The sequence below is a fragment of the Lathyrus oleraceus genome, chromosome 1 (genome assembly GCF_024323335.1).
Source record: "Lathyrus oleraceus cultivar Zhongwan6 chromosome 1, CAAS_Psat_ZW6_1.0, whole genome shotgun sequence".
Taxonomy (NCBI): Eukaryota; Viridiplantae; Streptophyta; class Magnoliopsida; order Fabales; family Fabaceae; genus Lathyrus; species Lathyrus oleraceus.
Window position 1 is genome coordinate 408,666,859 of NC_066579.1, and position 15,885 is coordinate 408,682,743.

Here is a 15,885-nt window from a genome sequence, read left to right on the forward strand (position 1 = left end):
GTAAGTCTTCCGGTTTGAAAAGTGTATACCGGAACACTTCTCTTAAGTGTTCCAGTTTGTTGTTTTTATGGACACTGAACCGGAAGTCTTCTAGAAAGTCTTCCGGTTTGTATACTTGTATACCGGAACACTTTCTTCAAGTCTTCCGGTTTGGATGATGTGTACCGGAACTCTTCTTTGAAGTGTTCCGGTACGTAATTTTTTTTTTATTTTTTTTAAATTATTTTTTTTTACATTATTTTTGCAGTGGTTCGAAGAAGAGGTGCAGATGGCCGGATTCCAGTCCGCACGTTAGACCGGGGTGCATCTTCATCTGCAGCTGCAGCTGAGCCGACTGGATATCCAGGAGGGTCGTACGATACATCGCTTTTGGTGAAGTACGAGCATCATGTTGCTCGACATATATGGTTCGGTGAGGTAAGTAAACGGACTATATTTGAAAATGAATAATAGTTGAATATTTTATAATTTGTTTTCTAATATGTGTTTTAATTGTTTTTAGGAAAGAGGACCAAAGAAAGAGTTGAAGGTTGCCGGACATGGACTGAAGTTGAATTCTAGGGTTCCATTGGCTCTTCCACCACAGATGGAGAGTTGGGTATCTAGATCCGGTTTAGCTTCACTGCAGAGAACGAGTCTGAACAAGATAGACACAAATCTTGTCTCTGCATTTGTGGAAAGATGGCATCTAGAGACATCTTCATTTCACATGCCGTTTGGTGAAATGAGCATTACTTTAGATGATGTCGCATGTCTACTTCACTTGCCCATTAGGGGTATCTTTTGGAGTCCTCAGGATGTGACTGAAGAGCTAGCTGTTGAACTTGCTGTGGACTACCTAGGAGTGTCACAGAGTCAGGCACAGTCACATGTTCGGAGCTGCAGGGGGTCGTATTACAAGTTGGAGTGGTTATATGATATATTCGTACATCATAGGGCTGCTTCCAGCTGGGCATATGCGACTAGAGCATATCTATTGATGTTGGTGGGTTCCACCATATTTGCTGATAAGACCTTTACACTTGTAGAGGCACGATACCTCCTCCTGTTTAGGGACTTGGATGGATGTTCAGGATATAGTTGGGGAGCAGCTGCACTAGTTACCCTCTACCGATATCTTGGAGATGCGTCCATGTACAGTTGCAAACAGCTAGGTGGATATCCTACTCTCCTACAGGTATATAATTTAATTTTGTTAATTAAGTGTTGGATTCATTTTATAAAATATTGTAACTTAATTTGTTTTATTTATTATGTTTTTATTTTGTAACAGTGTTGGATTCACGAGTATTTTCCAACTGTTGGAAAAAGAGGGGAGAATTGGAATCCTGCTGGAAACTGTGGTCTTCCCCGAGCGATGAGATGGTCATATAGACAGGGAGTCCTGAAGGTTGATGATTTACGACCTATTTTGGACGAGCTGACACCTACCGACGTCATCTGGCGACCATTTGAGGATCATAGAGCATGGCGTGTATTTGATGAGATATGTCTTTACAGGGGCTGTTTGAAGTGGGGTGAAACAGTTGTTCCATACTTGCCTGATAGATGTTTACGTCAGTTCGGGTATAGGCAGTATGTTCCATCCCCACCTCTGGATTGTATGATGGCGACGGATATTGATGTTGATTGGATCAGTTACCATCAGAGTGTTGTCGATGTGATCGGTTCATCTTCCGTGGCCACCACTCCATCTGAGGTAGTAGACGGTTATCTGGAGTGGTATTATCGTGTTTCCCATCCACGGTTGGTCCCTCCCCATCGTGACGCTCCTAGAGAGGTACCCGTTCCTGTATATGACGTCGGGCCATCTGATCCTGATTGGGCTCGTGTATCTACATTGATTCGTCGCTATCTGAGACAGGTTAATGCTGAAGAGGAAGATCCACAGTTTTCTGATTTATTTGAAGCTTTGCATATTTCTCGTTCACATTGATTATATGTATTAAGCTTTGAATATAATAGACATAATAATATAGATTTCATGTTTTGATTACATATTTATGTTTTGATTACATAATCATGCTAATACAGGTGTAAGTAATTGCAAATGTTGCATACGTCCTGCAAATCCTAGCATCCAAGTAGTTGCTATATGAGAACGAAATTTCTTCCAATCTAATGTGACCGGTGGCAATGGAAACCCCTCTTTCATGTTAACCTGATAAAGTAAAATAATTAAAAGATTAAGTCATATAACATAAAATATTAACTGGAATAATTAAAATATTTAGACATATAAATACATACCTGAACCCAATGATTCTGGTTAACAAAACCAATGCAATAAATAGAGACATTTGGTGAATGTGAACCTGTCATCGGAAAGAAAGTGATGCACGGATTGCCTAAACAGACAAGTACAACATTATAACGATTGGCTATCAAGTAACCCATATCTGGTAGACTCATCCATTTTTCAGGTGGCTGTGAACCAAACGATTCTATCATCAAAGATTCTCTCACAGCTGACAACCGATTAGAAAATAACTTGTCATACAAAGTTGACCTATCCTTGTCTATTAATTCCAACCCCAACTCTCTGCGAACCATTGACCAACCATCCTCACCATATCCATGCAATGATGCAATGACTCTAAATCCACAATTACCATCTGATTCAACATTAACTACATCTTCAATGTATGACCTAATATGATTAGGAAATTGAACAATGAATTGTGGTTGCTTCTTTGATAATTTGATCTTCTTCGAAGTCTGTGATGGTTGAGATTGCCTTTGTGAAGATTGAGATGCCTTATCAACATACTCATGATACGAAGGGTCCCTATAAACATCATAATCTGTTGGTTTTTTCCCTTTCTTCTTCACTCCTCCTTTGGTTTTTATTTTCTCAGGTGGTGGACACAATGTTGTCATTGTTGGGTATGCTAGTTCACATACCCTACTCATTAATGCCCTTTTCCCAACAACATCTAATGACCTAAATCGTCTCCACAACTCATCCATTACAGCTGTCATATCCACCTCTGATCCATCATCTTCACCTATCTCTAACTCAACTTCCATAGTTAGTTTCCTCCAATGAACATGAACAGCATCAATGGGTATCGGTATACCACCTACTCTGTATCTTCCTAACTCACAAGCACAAGGTAACCCATAAGATGTTCTAAGAGTACAACCACATATTTGCCTATTAGTTCCAACATAATCAACTCTCAATAACTCTTCAGCAATACGTCTCAAAGCAGCTCGAGATACGGAACCACGCAAATAACCATAAAAGGGACTTACGTGCGCGTTCTCAACTTCGTAAAAACTCTTTTGAAATGAAGCTCTAATGTTTCCCAGTTGTAACCTCAAGTTGTTATTCATGGCTTCCCAACATTTGACCATGTCACCTATACTGTTTCCTAACATCTGCTTTAACTTCCAATGAGCAGATTCAACCCTAAAAATATCAGATATAAAAAATACCATTAGATATTGAAAATATCAAGTATTAAAAATATCAAATATTGAAAATAACACATCAAAAAACATAAAAAAAAATCAAATATAAAATTATAAGACGTACCGATTAGTCGTTGTGTTACCCAAATGTAGGACTCGATTAATCCATGCTCCAACAAATCTATGCCTATGTGGAGTCAACCATGTGTCTTTCACATAATTAATAAATCCACTATAATCAACACATGCTTGCTCAAGTTGATGCAACCGCTGACCATACTCAACCTCATCACTAGCCCAGACAACTTCCATCCATAATGTGTCTATCGTCTTTTGCAGGTCATTCACCACATGTTGTTTGCATTTGGCACCAACGTTTTTGTTAATGTGAAATCTACATAGCAAATTAATCGAGTTGGGAAACACAACTTCAATTGCTTTCATCAAAGCAAGATCTCTATCTGTCAAAATCACTTGTGGACACATGTCTTTCTTCACAAACAACTCTTTTAATTTCTCCAATACCCAGCAAAAATTCTCTGTTTGCTCAGACTCCATATATGCAAATCCAACAGCAAAAGTCAACTCAGTCGATGTCATGCCAACAATTTCAAACAAAGGTTGTCTATATTTGTTTGTCTTGTAGGTGCTATCCATAACTAACACAATCGGAAATATATTCAACAACTTCACTGAATCAGGATGTGCCCAAAATATCTCTCTCACCACTTCCGAGTCATCCTTTTTTCTACTCCAATACACATATCCTGCATCCTCAATAAGCTTAAACAGATGTTGTATCTCACTCCTTGGACCTCTTATCTCTTTTTCTATCACACTCTTATGCTTGTATACTTGCGTAATACGAGTGACATTCTCAGGAAACTTGTCTTGCAAGGAAAGCAAAATGTTTCTAGGTGCTACATGTCTCTTTGTCAAATCAGCGACATGTTGCTTCTCATCTGTGGTCAACCTACCAATAAACGAATGACCTTCTAATCTATCAGGTAAACCATGATTATGTAACCCACATTTTACATCAATCTTCCAACCAGATCCATCTTTCGCCGGAGTCGACCTGATTTTAAATGGACATCCACATTTCTTGGACGCACTTTGGGTACCACTATCACTAATCTTGTGTTTCCCACCTTTATCACAGCCAAATATTATTTTGTTACTTCTCCCTCTCTTCCCCGTTTCAGTATCTGAACGACTGATAATAACAGTTATTTTATTGTCGATTCCAACCTCTTTAATCCATCTGATAACCTCTTCTCGTGTACCAAATCTTTCCGTCGTCATAAACGCATCAGTAGTATCTACACATATTTTTGGAAGATTTTCCATTTCTGTAAAAAAAAAAAAAAATTAAAAAAAAAAAAAAAACACGTACCGGAAGACTTAAAGAAAGACTTCCGGTACACAAAAAAAGCAAACCGGAACACTTCTCCAAAGAGTTCCGGTATGCAAATTTTTTTTGAATTTTTTTATGTGAACCGGAACTCTTTCCTTAAGTGTTCCGGTTTGCTTTTTTTTGTGTTCCGGAAGTCTTCCCAAAAGTCTTCCGGTTTGGAAAAATACATACCGGAAGTCTTTTTGCAAGTGTTCCGGTGCGAGGGGTGTGAAAGTGTAATTTTTGGAATTTTCAACTGAATGGTAAAAATGAAATGGTAAATTGGTTAAAACCAATTAAGGGTAAAATGAGAATTTTTAAATTTTTGTAGGGGTATGGGATTAATTGTAGGGGTACAAGGTAAAATTTTCTTGTATATACTAGACAAACTAAGTTGGACCTAAAATGACCTTTTTTGAATTTTGATTAATTGAGTTAAAAAATGTAATTAAATTTATAAATAAATAAATAATTAAATAATTAAATAATATTTAATAATAAAAGAACCTAGTCATCAATTTCATGTAATTAAAAATAATTTTGTTATTCCAATCATCACTGTCACGTAATAAAAAATGAGGAGGGACCAACCAAATTCCAAGTGATGTAAAGTTTAAGGACCAAAAAATTGATTTCTAAAATAGAAGAACTAAATTTTAAAAGACTTTAAAATAAGGGGGCTAAAAATGCATTTAAATCTTAAAAAAGAAAAAAGAAAAGAAAAAAATAGGGTTGTGTTATCCTAGATGACGACTCCGTTCTTCTTGTATACTTAGTGTGCGTAACACAAATTGACATGTTGAATATATTTTTTTTAATGGGTGACATTTTGAATTTTTTTATAAGATTTGTGGTATAGACGTAAAAATGTCACGTTTTGATTTACAAAATGTTTTTAGCTAATTTTATATCATATTAAATTTTAAATAACATTTTCAATTTTACTATAATGCAATTGTTTTTTAAGAATGTATTTCTATTTAATTTTTTAATTTTATAATTTTAACATAATTAATCATCCCGTCTTTTAATTTAATTTAATGTTCCATTTCAGACACTTAACTAAAAATTATTAAAAGTTAATTCATTAACTTCACTTATATTATTCTATTTTATTTCTTTCGTTAATTTTTGGCAAAAAAAATTGTTAAGTTCTGAAGACGTAGTATGACATCAAGACAATTGATATAAATTTGAGTGTGCATATGTAGTTAAAAGCTGATACACTATTTAAACTACGGGAATCTTATTTTTGGATGTTAAAACAAAACCACACAATTTAAATAATATATCAATTTTTAACTAAATATAGTGACTCATATTTGTATTAATGACTTTACTATCATGTCACTTAAAAGAATTTAATATTTTTTTTGTTAAAAGTTGACAAAAGGGATCAAATCGAATATCAAAAATGAAATCAAGAGATTAATTTGTAATGATTTTTAGTTAAAAGAGTAAAACAAAATATTAAATTAAGTTATGGAATTAAAACATGTATTATGTCTTTAATTTAATATGAATTCATTTTTAATATTTATTATTTAGTATTTAATATCGCAAAATATTTATTTTTTAAAATATTTAACATCGTCAATAAATTACAACTGTTTTGTTTGTAAAATTTAAGTTTCTTTAAAGTAATAAATATGATGTATTGTAATTTATATTTACAGTTATAATAAGAGAAAATGGATGATACATTGATAGGGTGGATTTATTTTGTACTGTCAATTAATGACGATCATACATCCTGTTAAGTCAGATTGAAAATTTTAAAATATTTGTATGACATAACAAAATGATATATTTATATTAGATGACATTGTAAAACTTTTTTAGATTGTGAGTGCATCATCATTAAATCTATATAATGATTAAACTATTTTTTACATTGTCAAAACCTTAACTTTTGTGAAAAGTTTAACTTTGATTTTAACTTCTTTTAAATAATATATTTATATAAATATGATGTTCGATGACGTAAACAGTTTTACAATAATAATTATTTTTTTATTAAAAATGTATTTCTAATTAAAATATAGTAGTTTACAAACAAAACAGTTTTCTCGCGGCTCCGAATATTAGAGATAATATAAAACAAACATTCCACGTGAACCACACATATTTTAAAATAACACAAGATAAAAAATGACATTCAGCTTTTTCTAGACCAATAAACAAAAGCTAAAGATTCATCTGAGAACTGTCCCTCTGATTCAACCATGTTAAGCAGACCATAACCACACGATTCATCTTAACCACACTATTTAGTCAATCAAGGAACATAACTAAATCGGAACCGCTCATCAGATAACATCATCCAAGTATTTAGAAACGCGAAACACTGGATCACAACTACAAATAAAAAACACCCTGCACCATCCTCGTGGGTTGCAAGAACAACGAAGCCACCGTTTTGCGAATCGCGTCGTTTTCACAGGATCCAATTACAATACCAGGAACTTAGTTACCAATTGGAAAATGACACGTGTCACTTAAATAATTTTTTTATTGGTCCTAGTACAAACAAAACAAGTACACCAAAGTATTTTTCTCTCTCTTTTAATTTAATGCACTTGTGAGTTGAGACTTGAGAGCATGCTCAGCATGCTTAAATTGCAGTACATAAAATTAGAAATTTATTTAAATAAAAAAATAATTAGGTGAATAATATTTGATCATAAAAAATAAAAATAAGTCAAAAAACTGATGCATGACCATGACAGTGTAATATTTCTTTCCTCTTACCGTGCACAACCTTTAACCTATTTTTTAACATTTTTTTAACATTGTTAAATATAAATTTGTATTTGTACATTTTATGAAATTTCCTAGTGGCCACAATAATACGTTGTAGTATGTAAAGGAGCAATCCTACGCAATCCTATCCTGTTTTTTTGTTTATTAAATAATTGGCGCGTACATTGGTTATTTAATAAAATTAAAAATTTAAATTTATTTATGGTTTTGATGGATTAAAATTATAATATAGAGAATATCATTCTTAGGAATATTATTGCGAGGAATTTTATTCCCATCAATGTGTTTGATAAATCAATAAAATTTTCAGGAATATTTTTAAATTTTATTTAATTAAATTTTAAAAATTAAAAAATAAATATGTTAAAATAACATGCGAGTGAAAAGTTATGGTTGGTTATTTTATATTTGCATGGGAATATGAGATTCCAATCCTTTGACATGTGAATAAAAATAGAGAAATTTACGAACAAAATATATTTTTAGGAATAAAAAGTAGTCAGAAATAAATTATCAAAATTTAAAACAAACAAGAGAATATGTAAATTTCAATGTCATATTACTGGGAATAATATTTGTATCCACGAAACAAACACCCCTTACCATAAAAATGAATGAAGTATATTTTAAGAGGTGAAATATTTAATTAATTTGAATTATATGAATTTAAACAGTTGATTTAGTTTATAATCTTTGATAAAAATATTTATTTGATTTTAATTATTGTAAAGTTATCATTTTTAATTCTTAGTTTTGTAAGTATATAACTTTTTTATTTTTATCTTGACAAATTGTTTTAGTTCTTTGATTAAAACAACTTGTTCTTGATTAAATTTAAATATTTATATATTATAAAAAATAATTCAAATTTAAATAAACATAATAACAAAATTTTAATATTTGGAGAGATTATTTGTCTATCTCTACCTAATAACAAAATTGATTAATCTTTCCCCATTAAAGAATAAAATTGACCTTCAATTTCTCCTTAATCAAACTTCATTAGTTAATCTCTTAAGTTTCACTAGCCTAATATTGCTCCCACTGTCTTAAATTGAGTGATATGTTTGTAAAAGTAATTTGATTTAAAATAAATAATATTTTTAATTTATAATACTATATTATTTTTTAATTGTGTTTTCTAAATAATAATACAGCTATTATTTTCAATTTAATATATTTCACTTTATATTAATTAAAAAAGTAAATATAATAATATACTAATTCATAAAAAATATTTTTCCTTTTTATATCTTTCATTTATAAAAAATTGTCAATTAAATCAATTAATCTGAAATGGAAAAAAATTCATCTAATAAAAGAGAGGAAAGGAGGTTTTCTTTAACCCACGGTTTCTTACTTTTTATAATTAAATTATAAACTAGAACTATTGGAAAACTTCTTAATTTGCACCATGAATTAATTATCATTACAACTATTATACATGTAGATGGGAATTTTCATCCAAATAACTCATTTTTTAAATAAATATCTAAAATAATTCACTTTTTATTTATTTCTTAAATTAATCTATTTTCAAACGTAAAAATAAAAGAGTCAGCAATTCAATTGACGACAATATACAAATACGTAGGGGAGAATATAATCTCACTTATATATGTTTATATATAATTGAAAAAATAGATTAATTTAAGTATTTATTTGAAAAAATAAATTATTTAAATAAAAATTTCAAATAGAAGATTCTACTAAAAAGTATTAAAAATATAGTATAATAAAAAATGTAAAATATAAAAAATAATTAGTTATATTTTTTATTTTTGTTTGGTTCTTCACCTCACGCCAGCCACACTCACCGGCCGAGTAGCAGCTCCTCACTTGTCGTTCTTTCTATTTTTCTTTCTCCCTATTTCCCTTCCCTTCTATTCCTCTATTTATAACTCTTATCGCAATTTTAGGAACCATTTCTCTCTCTCTCCAGACTCATCTTTTCTTCAATGGCAGATCTCAAGTCCACATTCTTGAATGTCTACTCTGTTCTCAAATCTGAGCTTCTCAACGACGCTGCTTTCGAGTGGTCTGATGATTCTCGTCAATGGGTTGATAGGGTAGAGTATCTCTTCCTTTCATCTTTTTTTTCGTCTTCATTTCTTTTATCAAGTTATCAATGGCTCTAATTCAATTATCAAATTCGGAATATAGAAAAAAATAATTGAATTTTCAGCTTGTTTTTGTAGTGGATATGTTTTGTGTGTTCAAATCTGTTATCCTTTGATTTTGAGGTGAAACTGATGAATTGATTTGATTAATTTAGAGGATCAATAGCATAGCACAGACTCTTCCGAGAAAAGGTGTCTCTGTGTTAGCGTCCGTGTCAGATTAGTTTAATTTATTCATTTTTTCAAATTATTGTCAATGTTGACGAGCCAATTTCGATGCTGTGTTTTCAGTGTTCCTGGTTCAGAGATTATGTTTGTCTGAGTGGAATTAGACGTATTGTGGATGATATAAATGTGATTTGGTGATGAGCTAGTTTCTTAGGCGGAGATTTGTCCTCGGCGATATACCGGAAATAAATAGTAGGTATTAGAATATGTGACATTCTATTGATTGATGATTGAGAAACTTAATGGTTTCTTTTGTGGCTTTTGTGTGTGTGTGAAATTTCAATTTTACAATGCAAAGATGATTTTTAAGTTTATGGTAATTATCCAATTATAGGATAAATCTGTGAAAAATATTAGGAAATGCTTTGCAGTGATGAATGAATGTTTGAGTTATTTCCTTGCCTTTGTACTTGCAACATGTTCAAAGAATATATTTTTGTTTCTTGTGGAAACTTGCACATGGTTCTGTACTTTTGATGCCCCTTTTATGTTTTCATGAAAATTTAACCATAATACTCTGATTTACCTTATCCATATGCGGTTGCTATTTCATTGAAACATGAAAATGTGTTTTGCTGTCTCTCTCATTATGTTTTGTACTATAATTTATTGCAGATGCTGGACTACAATGTGCCTGGAGGTAGGATTTAAGTTTTGCTCTTTTTTATGTTTGTAACAAGTAACTTAGCGCATGTTTAGATTGACAATGAATTTGACAAAAACATGATAACACCGGGATTTTGTTGAAATTCCAAAGTTTATCTTTTGCCAAAATCACTATCCATCTAAACAAACAGTTAGGTGGGGGTATTCGGGATAAATTTTTGAAAAATATACAGCTTATTGACATAAAGATGCATTATAACTTACATTGCAGGGAAGCTGAACAGAGGACTGTCAGTTATTGACAGCTACAGATTGTTAAAAGAAGGACATGCATTAAATGATGACGAAATTTTCCTTGCTAGTGCTCTTGGTTGGTGTATTGAATGGGTATGACAATTAAAAGCGTTTGTTTTTCTAGTTTGTATGTTTTAAATATTTCCAACCATTTCACAATTTTACTGTGGTGGCACTGAGGAATCTTACAATCCTCTGTTGATGAATTTTACAGCTTCAGGCATATTTTCTTGTTCTTGACGACATTATGGATAACTCCCATACACGTCGCGGTCAGCCATGTTGGTTTAGAGTACCCAAGGTTTGAAGGAAAAGTTAACTTGTACTATCGCATTATCTTTTTGTTGCTCTTGTGATAAGATAATAACCTCTAATTACTCTATGGTGAAGGTTGGAATGATTGCAGCAAATGATGGAGTTCTACTAAGAAACCATATTCCGCGTATCCTTAGGAAACACTTCAAGGGAAAGCCTTATTATGTCGATCTTCTTGATTTGTTCAACGAGGTATAGCACCAATCTCAGTGTTTGAAGTATGTGGGTTTCATTTTGTTTATACGCTAAAAATTGACCACGTTGATTTTGTATTAGGTTGAGTTTCAAACTGCTGCCGGACAGATGATAGATTTGATCACCACACTGGAAGGAGAAAAAGATCTGTCCAAATACACATTATCACTGTGAGTACAGAAACAATTGCGAAGAAATTATGTTGATCAATCTCTTATGTGAATGTTATGTATTAGAACCATGCAATAAGAAAACTTGTCTACCAGATGACGGTTTTATATGATATATTTTAGTGTCAAAAGAGATATAGCTGTTTTTCTTTTAGATAGGGGTTTGGCAATATTTATGGTATAAAATAAGGAATTTCTTGTTATTATGTTATCTCACAGCAATATTTTGTTAATGAGGTGCTTGAGATTTATAGAAAGACCAGTGTCTAGTTATTTTTGGCCGAGCACGCTCTGATATGATGTGAAGTTCAAACCTTTTGTTTATTAATGTACTAGTAATACAATTATATATATTTCATTTCCGTTCTTGCCGGCTGTCTCTTTCTGTGTTGAAACTCGAAACACAATAATAGCTTCGACCATCTTGTGCAGGCACCGACGTATTGTTCAATACAAGACTGCCTATTATTCATTTTATCTTCCTGTAAGTGTTATATCCTACATTTTTGTCCTGCTTCCTTAATTTAGGTTTCCTGTCCTATTTCCTCGAGATGCCGATGACTAATGGTTCTTGTCCTATTTTCACAGGTTGCATGTGCATTGCTCATGGCGGGTGAGAATCTGGATAACCATGTTGATGTAAAGAACATTCTTGTTGAGATGGGCACATATTTTCAAGTTCAGGTACTTTTGTTAGCATAAGTCTATGGACGTGTTTGTCGTTATCAGCTTGAAAGCTTGAAATCTCTTGTAAGATATGTATTTTTTTCTCATCTCTTATTCTATCTCGTTCAGGATGATTATTTGGATTGCTATGGTGATCCTGAAACAATTGGAAAGGTAAGCATATACATATACTGGATCATGCCATAGATACTGAAGCATCATTTTCTTTTTGATCTCATTTTGGTTATATATGAAACCAGATAGGCACAGATATTGAAGACTTTAAGTGCTCTTGGTTAGTTGTAAAAGCATTGGAACTTTCCAATGAAGAACAAAAGAAAGTTTTACATGTAAGTGACCATCTTACTGTTATTTCCTTCTGCTTCTTTCCTTTGTTTTTCTGCTATATGATTAAACTGGAACAACTTTTTATGGTGAACAGGAGAACTATGGGAAGACAGATCCAGCAAATGTTGCTAAAGTGAAGATCCTTTATAACGAGCTTAATCTCGAGGTTTGAACTTCGTTTGTATTTTGTAAGAATGTCATACAAAAAAAAAAGTTATAATGTTTCAATCCATCATGATGTTAATGATTTCCTTTGAATGATTTATTCAAACTTCGAACGTATAGGGTGTATTCACGGAGTATGAAAGTACGAGCTACGAGAAGCTTGTAACCAACATTGAAGCTCATTCCAGCAAAGCAGTTCAAGCTGTATTGAAGTCATTTTTGGCTAAAATTTACAAGAGGCAGAAGTAGAATCACTGTAAGGCAAAGGTCAAGATTGTTGAAGATGCAATAGAAGCTAGCTAGAGTGAAATTTTCTGTGTGGAGCTGTAGTTTTAAAAAAATCAAATTTGTTACTGTCTTTTTGTAGGGAGTGATTAATCTTTGTTGTACTTTATGTTGTAAACTGCCTTGTGATACTGGTTTTTATCATCAATAAGCTTTTTCCTTCTGAATTTTTTTACTTTTGTTATTTTATTTTATATATTCAGACATAGACTATGATATTGTGCTATTGAAAGAAACAGAAAATCAGTTCTTATTAATTCTCTCTTTGTCTAATGAAAAATTAAACTTCTAACTACTCCAAAATCATATTTATAATTGTTTTTCGCTTCCTGTTTGACCTTCAACTTGATGTTATTTTAGAGCAATCTCCCTCCTACTTCCAGACCTATACCTAAAAAAAAACTTTAATCTTAAATTACTTCATGATTTACTATTTCAAAAATTACTGGTTTAAAACTTTTTTTTACTGTTATATTCTCAGTAGATAAAATATGTGGAATAGTAATAAAATATTATGAATAAAAAAAACAATTTCTTCTCCCACTCCTCATCTCTGAATTTTTTGTAAATGAAATAGAAATCCATTTTTATCAAAAAAATTTATTCGGAGATGAATTTCCAAATTTTTTGGACTGAATTCAAATATGCATTTCTAAAAATCTCTATGATAAATTTGAGGAAATGTTTTCTTGTTTTCACTTTGAATCAGAAAATTGTCAAATGTCTTTCACTTTTTCCTGTTTTTTTGTTTTCAAACATTTGTTCCAGAAACAATGTAATAAAGCTTTTCAATAGTAGAGTATAACCTACCAATTCTTAAACATTTCATTTACATATAAATAATAATATTTTCTCGCATGAAAACCAATAGAATGGGCAAAATTTTGTGTTGTGGGAAAAGTAATCTGTTACGGAACTTGAAAATTGAAAGAAAATACTTTTGTGATACAGTTTCATCCGAGTATTTCTTGGATGATCTTGTCTCAGTATGTGTGTGAGATTGAGAACCCATATTCAATAGATTAATTATTACCGAGTATTTCTTGGATGATCTTGTCTCAGTATGTGTGTGAGATTGAGAACCCATATTCAATAGATTAATTATTATAGTTTTTGAAGATATATCTTCGAATAAACTACTAAATTTAAAAATCAAGGTTAATTCGGAGATGCATCTCCGAAACACCCTAGACCACATTCGGAGATGCATCTCCGAATTAATTTTGAGAAAATATGATCGTTCATCCATTTGCGCTTATTTTGTAGGAAAACAGTACATCTGGTAGATGCATCTCTGAAAATTGAGAATATTTTTTACTTTTCGTCAGAGATTTGGGAGAACCTATAGATGGGAAAAGAAATTCCCACCAAAAATTCAAATTTAAAAGAATGCAGTTTGAGGAAAAAAACTTATGTTTTTTTTGGGTAAGACAAAAAAACTAGAGCTTGGTTTTTGAAATGAGGTCTTCTAAATAGCTTTTATTACTCCCCTTCTCTTTCATCGTTATTTAATCGTGTATCACTTTCAAAATTCTCACTCTATCTTAATCTTCATTCTTCTATGAAAAACAAACACTTCTCATTAACCTAATTGTTCCTAACCCACTCTTCAGAACCATTCATCCTTTCATCAATTGAACCAATCACAGCTAGGAAAAGAATCAAGACATGCGCAAGAAAAAACGTCACCCATCATGTGGTGTATTCTGATTCAGACTCCTCAGACAACAAAACTTTTGTGAACAATAATGCTCAAAGGAGATACACCAATGTGTTTTCCACAAGAAACGTGATATCTGAAAGGGGATTCATCTTTGACTTAGAAGATGAGGACCTTGGTCTTAGTGATGAGATATGGCACATCATAATAAAGTAGAAATGGATTTTTTTTTAAAACATCCACAACCTTGCGACACTCAAATCATGAAGAAGTTCTCGGGTGAGAATATGGAAACAACAATGTCTAGAAAGGGGGGGGGGGGGGTGAATAGACACAAAATCCATTTAGACAATTTGAAAAAAAAATTAGGTCCCATATAACAAAATCGGAAATTTTAAAAGGCGTGGAAAATTGCCTCTATCAATGGTAAGAAGTATGGATTGGTCATCATTGATGACTATAGTCGTTGGACATGGATAAAGTTCTTGAAACACAAGGATGAGTCACATTATATGTTCTCTACTTTCTACTCACTAGTGCAAACAAAGATGGATCGCAAAATAGTCAGAGTCAGAAGTGATCATGGTGGCGAATTCGAAAATAAACATTTTGAAAATCTTTTTGATGCAAATAGCATTTCCCATGATTTCCCATGATGTCTCTAAAACATGAGCTTTCTGAAGTTAGAAAGTTTCATGAATTAGAAAGATTCTGATCAGAAGCAATCTTAACGATTTGTCTTCTCGATTCTGAACAATTGTTGCATTAAATGATTGTCTTGTCGTTTGATATCATGTGGTTCTAAGTGGTGACAGTTATCCCACTTTCCGAGTATGTGTGATGATAGCGTGCCACATTGGGTTTCACATTTCTTGGAATTAGGTTAAAATCTCATATGTTTCCCCCCCATGTCTGCGTATTTTTAACTTGTCATTGTTGCAAAAAAAATCTATATAAACTCACTTCACTCACATTTTCACACTATATAAAATTCTCACACTTTCTTCTTTAAAACCTTCAAATATCCTCTCTGCAACTGTTCATCCTCTCCTTCAACATTCAACAATGGATGCTCCTCAACAACAAATTCAACAATAACAACAATCTCCCATTTGCTCCATGGCTGATGAAAATTATCCTGTTGCGAAAGGGATTCCAGAATTAACTCTCAACATATATGTTGATGACCTTATGGTTCTTTGTGAGACTATTATAAACTTCAAAAATCTGAAGGATAATAGCTTTGATTTTTCTGAA

At 32.1% G+C, this 15,885-nt stretch overlaps 3 protein-coding genes across 3 annotated transcripts; 2 read left to right on the top strand and 1 right to left on the bottom strand.

Moving 5' to 3' along the window:
• The first annotated feature begins 230 nt into the window (after positions 1 to 230).
• On the top strand, positions 231 to 1,998 carry LOC127076309 (protein MAIN-LIKE 1). The gene is made up of 3 exons (XM_051017929.1): positions 231 to 417; positions 503 to 1,177; positions 1,274 to 1,998. The coding sequence occupies exons 2-3, from the start codon at positions 587 to 589 to the stop codon at positions 1,934 to 1,936; spliced, it is 1,254 nt and encodes a 417-aa protein (XP_050873886.1). The 5' UTR covers positions 231 to 417; positions 503 to 586; the 3' UTR covers positions 1,937 to 1,998.
• A 210-nt stretch (positions 1,999 to 2,208) lies between these two features.
• On the bottom strand, positions 2,209 to 5,328 carry LOC127112038 (PKS-NRPS hybrid synthetase cheA). The gene is made up of 4 exons (XM_051046233.1): positions 5,321 to 5,328; positions 3,542 to 4,681; positions 2,945 to 3,415; positions 2,209 to 2,212 (listed from the first exon to the last, which is right to left on the bottom strand). Exons 1-4 carry the CDS (start codon positions 5,326 to 5,328, stop codon positions 2,209 to 2,211), a joined length of 1,623 nt encoding a protein of 540 aa, XP_050902190.1.
• A 4,040-nt stretch (positions 5,329 to 9,368) lies between these two features.
• Positions 9,369 to 13,135, top strand: LOC127076316 (farnesyl pyrophosphate synthase 1). The gene is made up of 12 exons (XM_051017940.1): positions 9,369 to 9,645; positions 10,540 to 10,564; positions 10,802 to 10,917; positions 11,039 to 11,125; positions 11,215 to 11,331; positions 11,416 to 11,504; positions 11,937 to 11,988; positions 12,093 to 12,188; positions 12,300 to 12,344; positions 12,431 to 12,520; positions 12,613 to 12,684; positions 12,804 to 13,135. Exons 1-12 carry the CDS (start codon positions 9,535 to 9,537, stop codon positions 12,930 to 12,932), a joined length of 1,029 nt encoding a protein of 342 aa, XP_050873897.1. The 5' UTR covers positions 9,369 to 9,534; the 3' UTR covers positions 12,933 to 13,135.
• Positions 13,136 to 15,885: the final 2,750 nt, after the last annotated feature.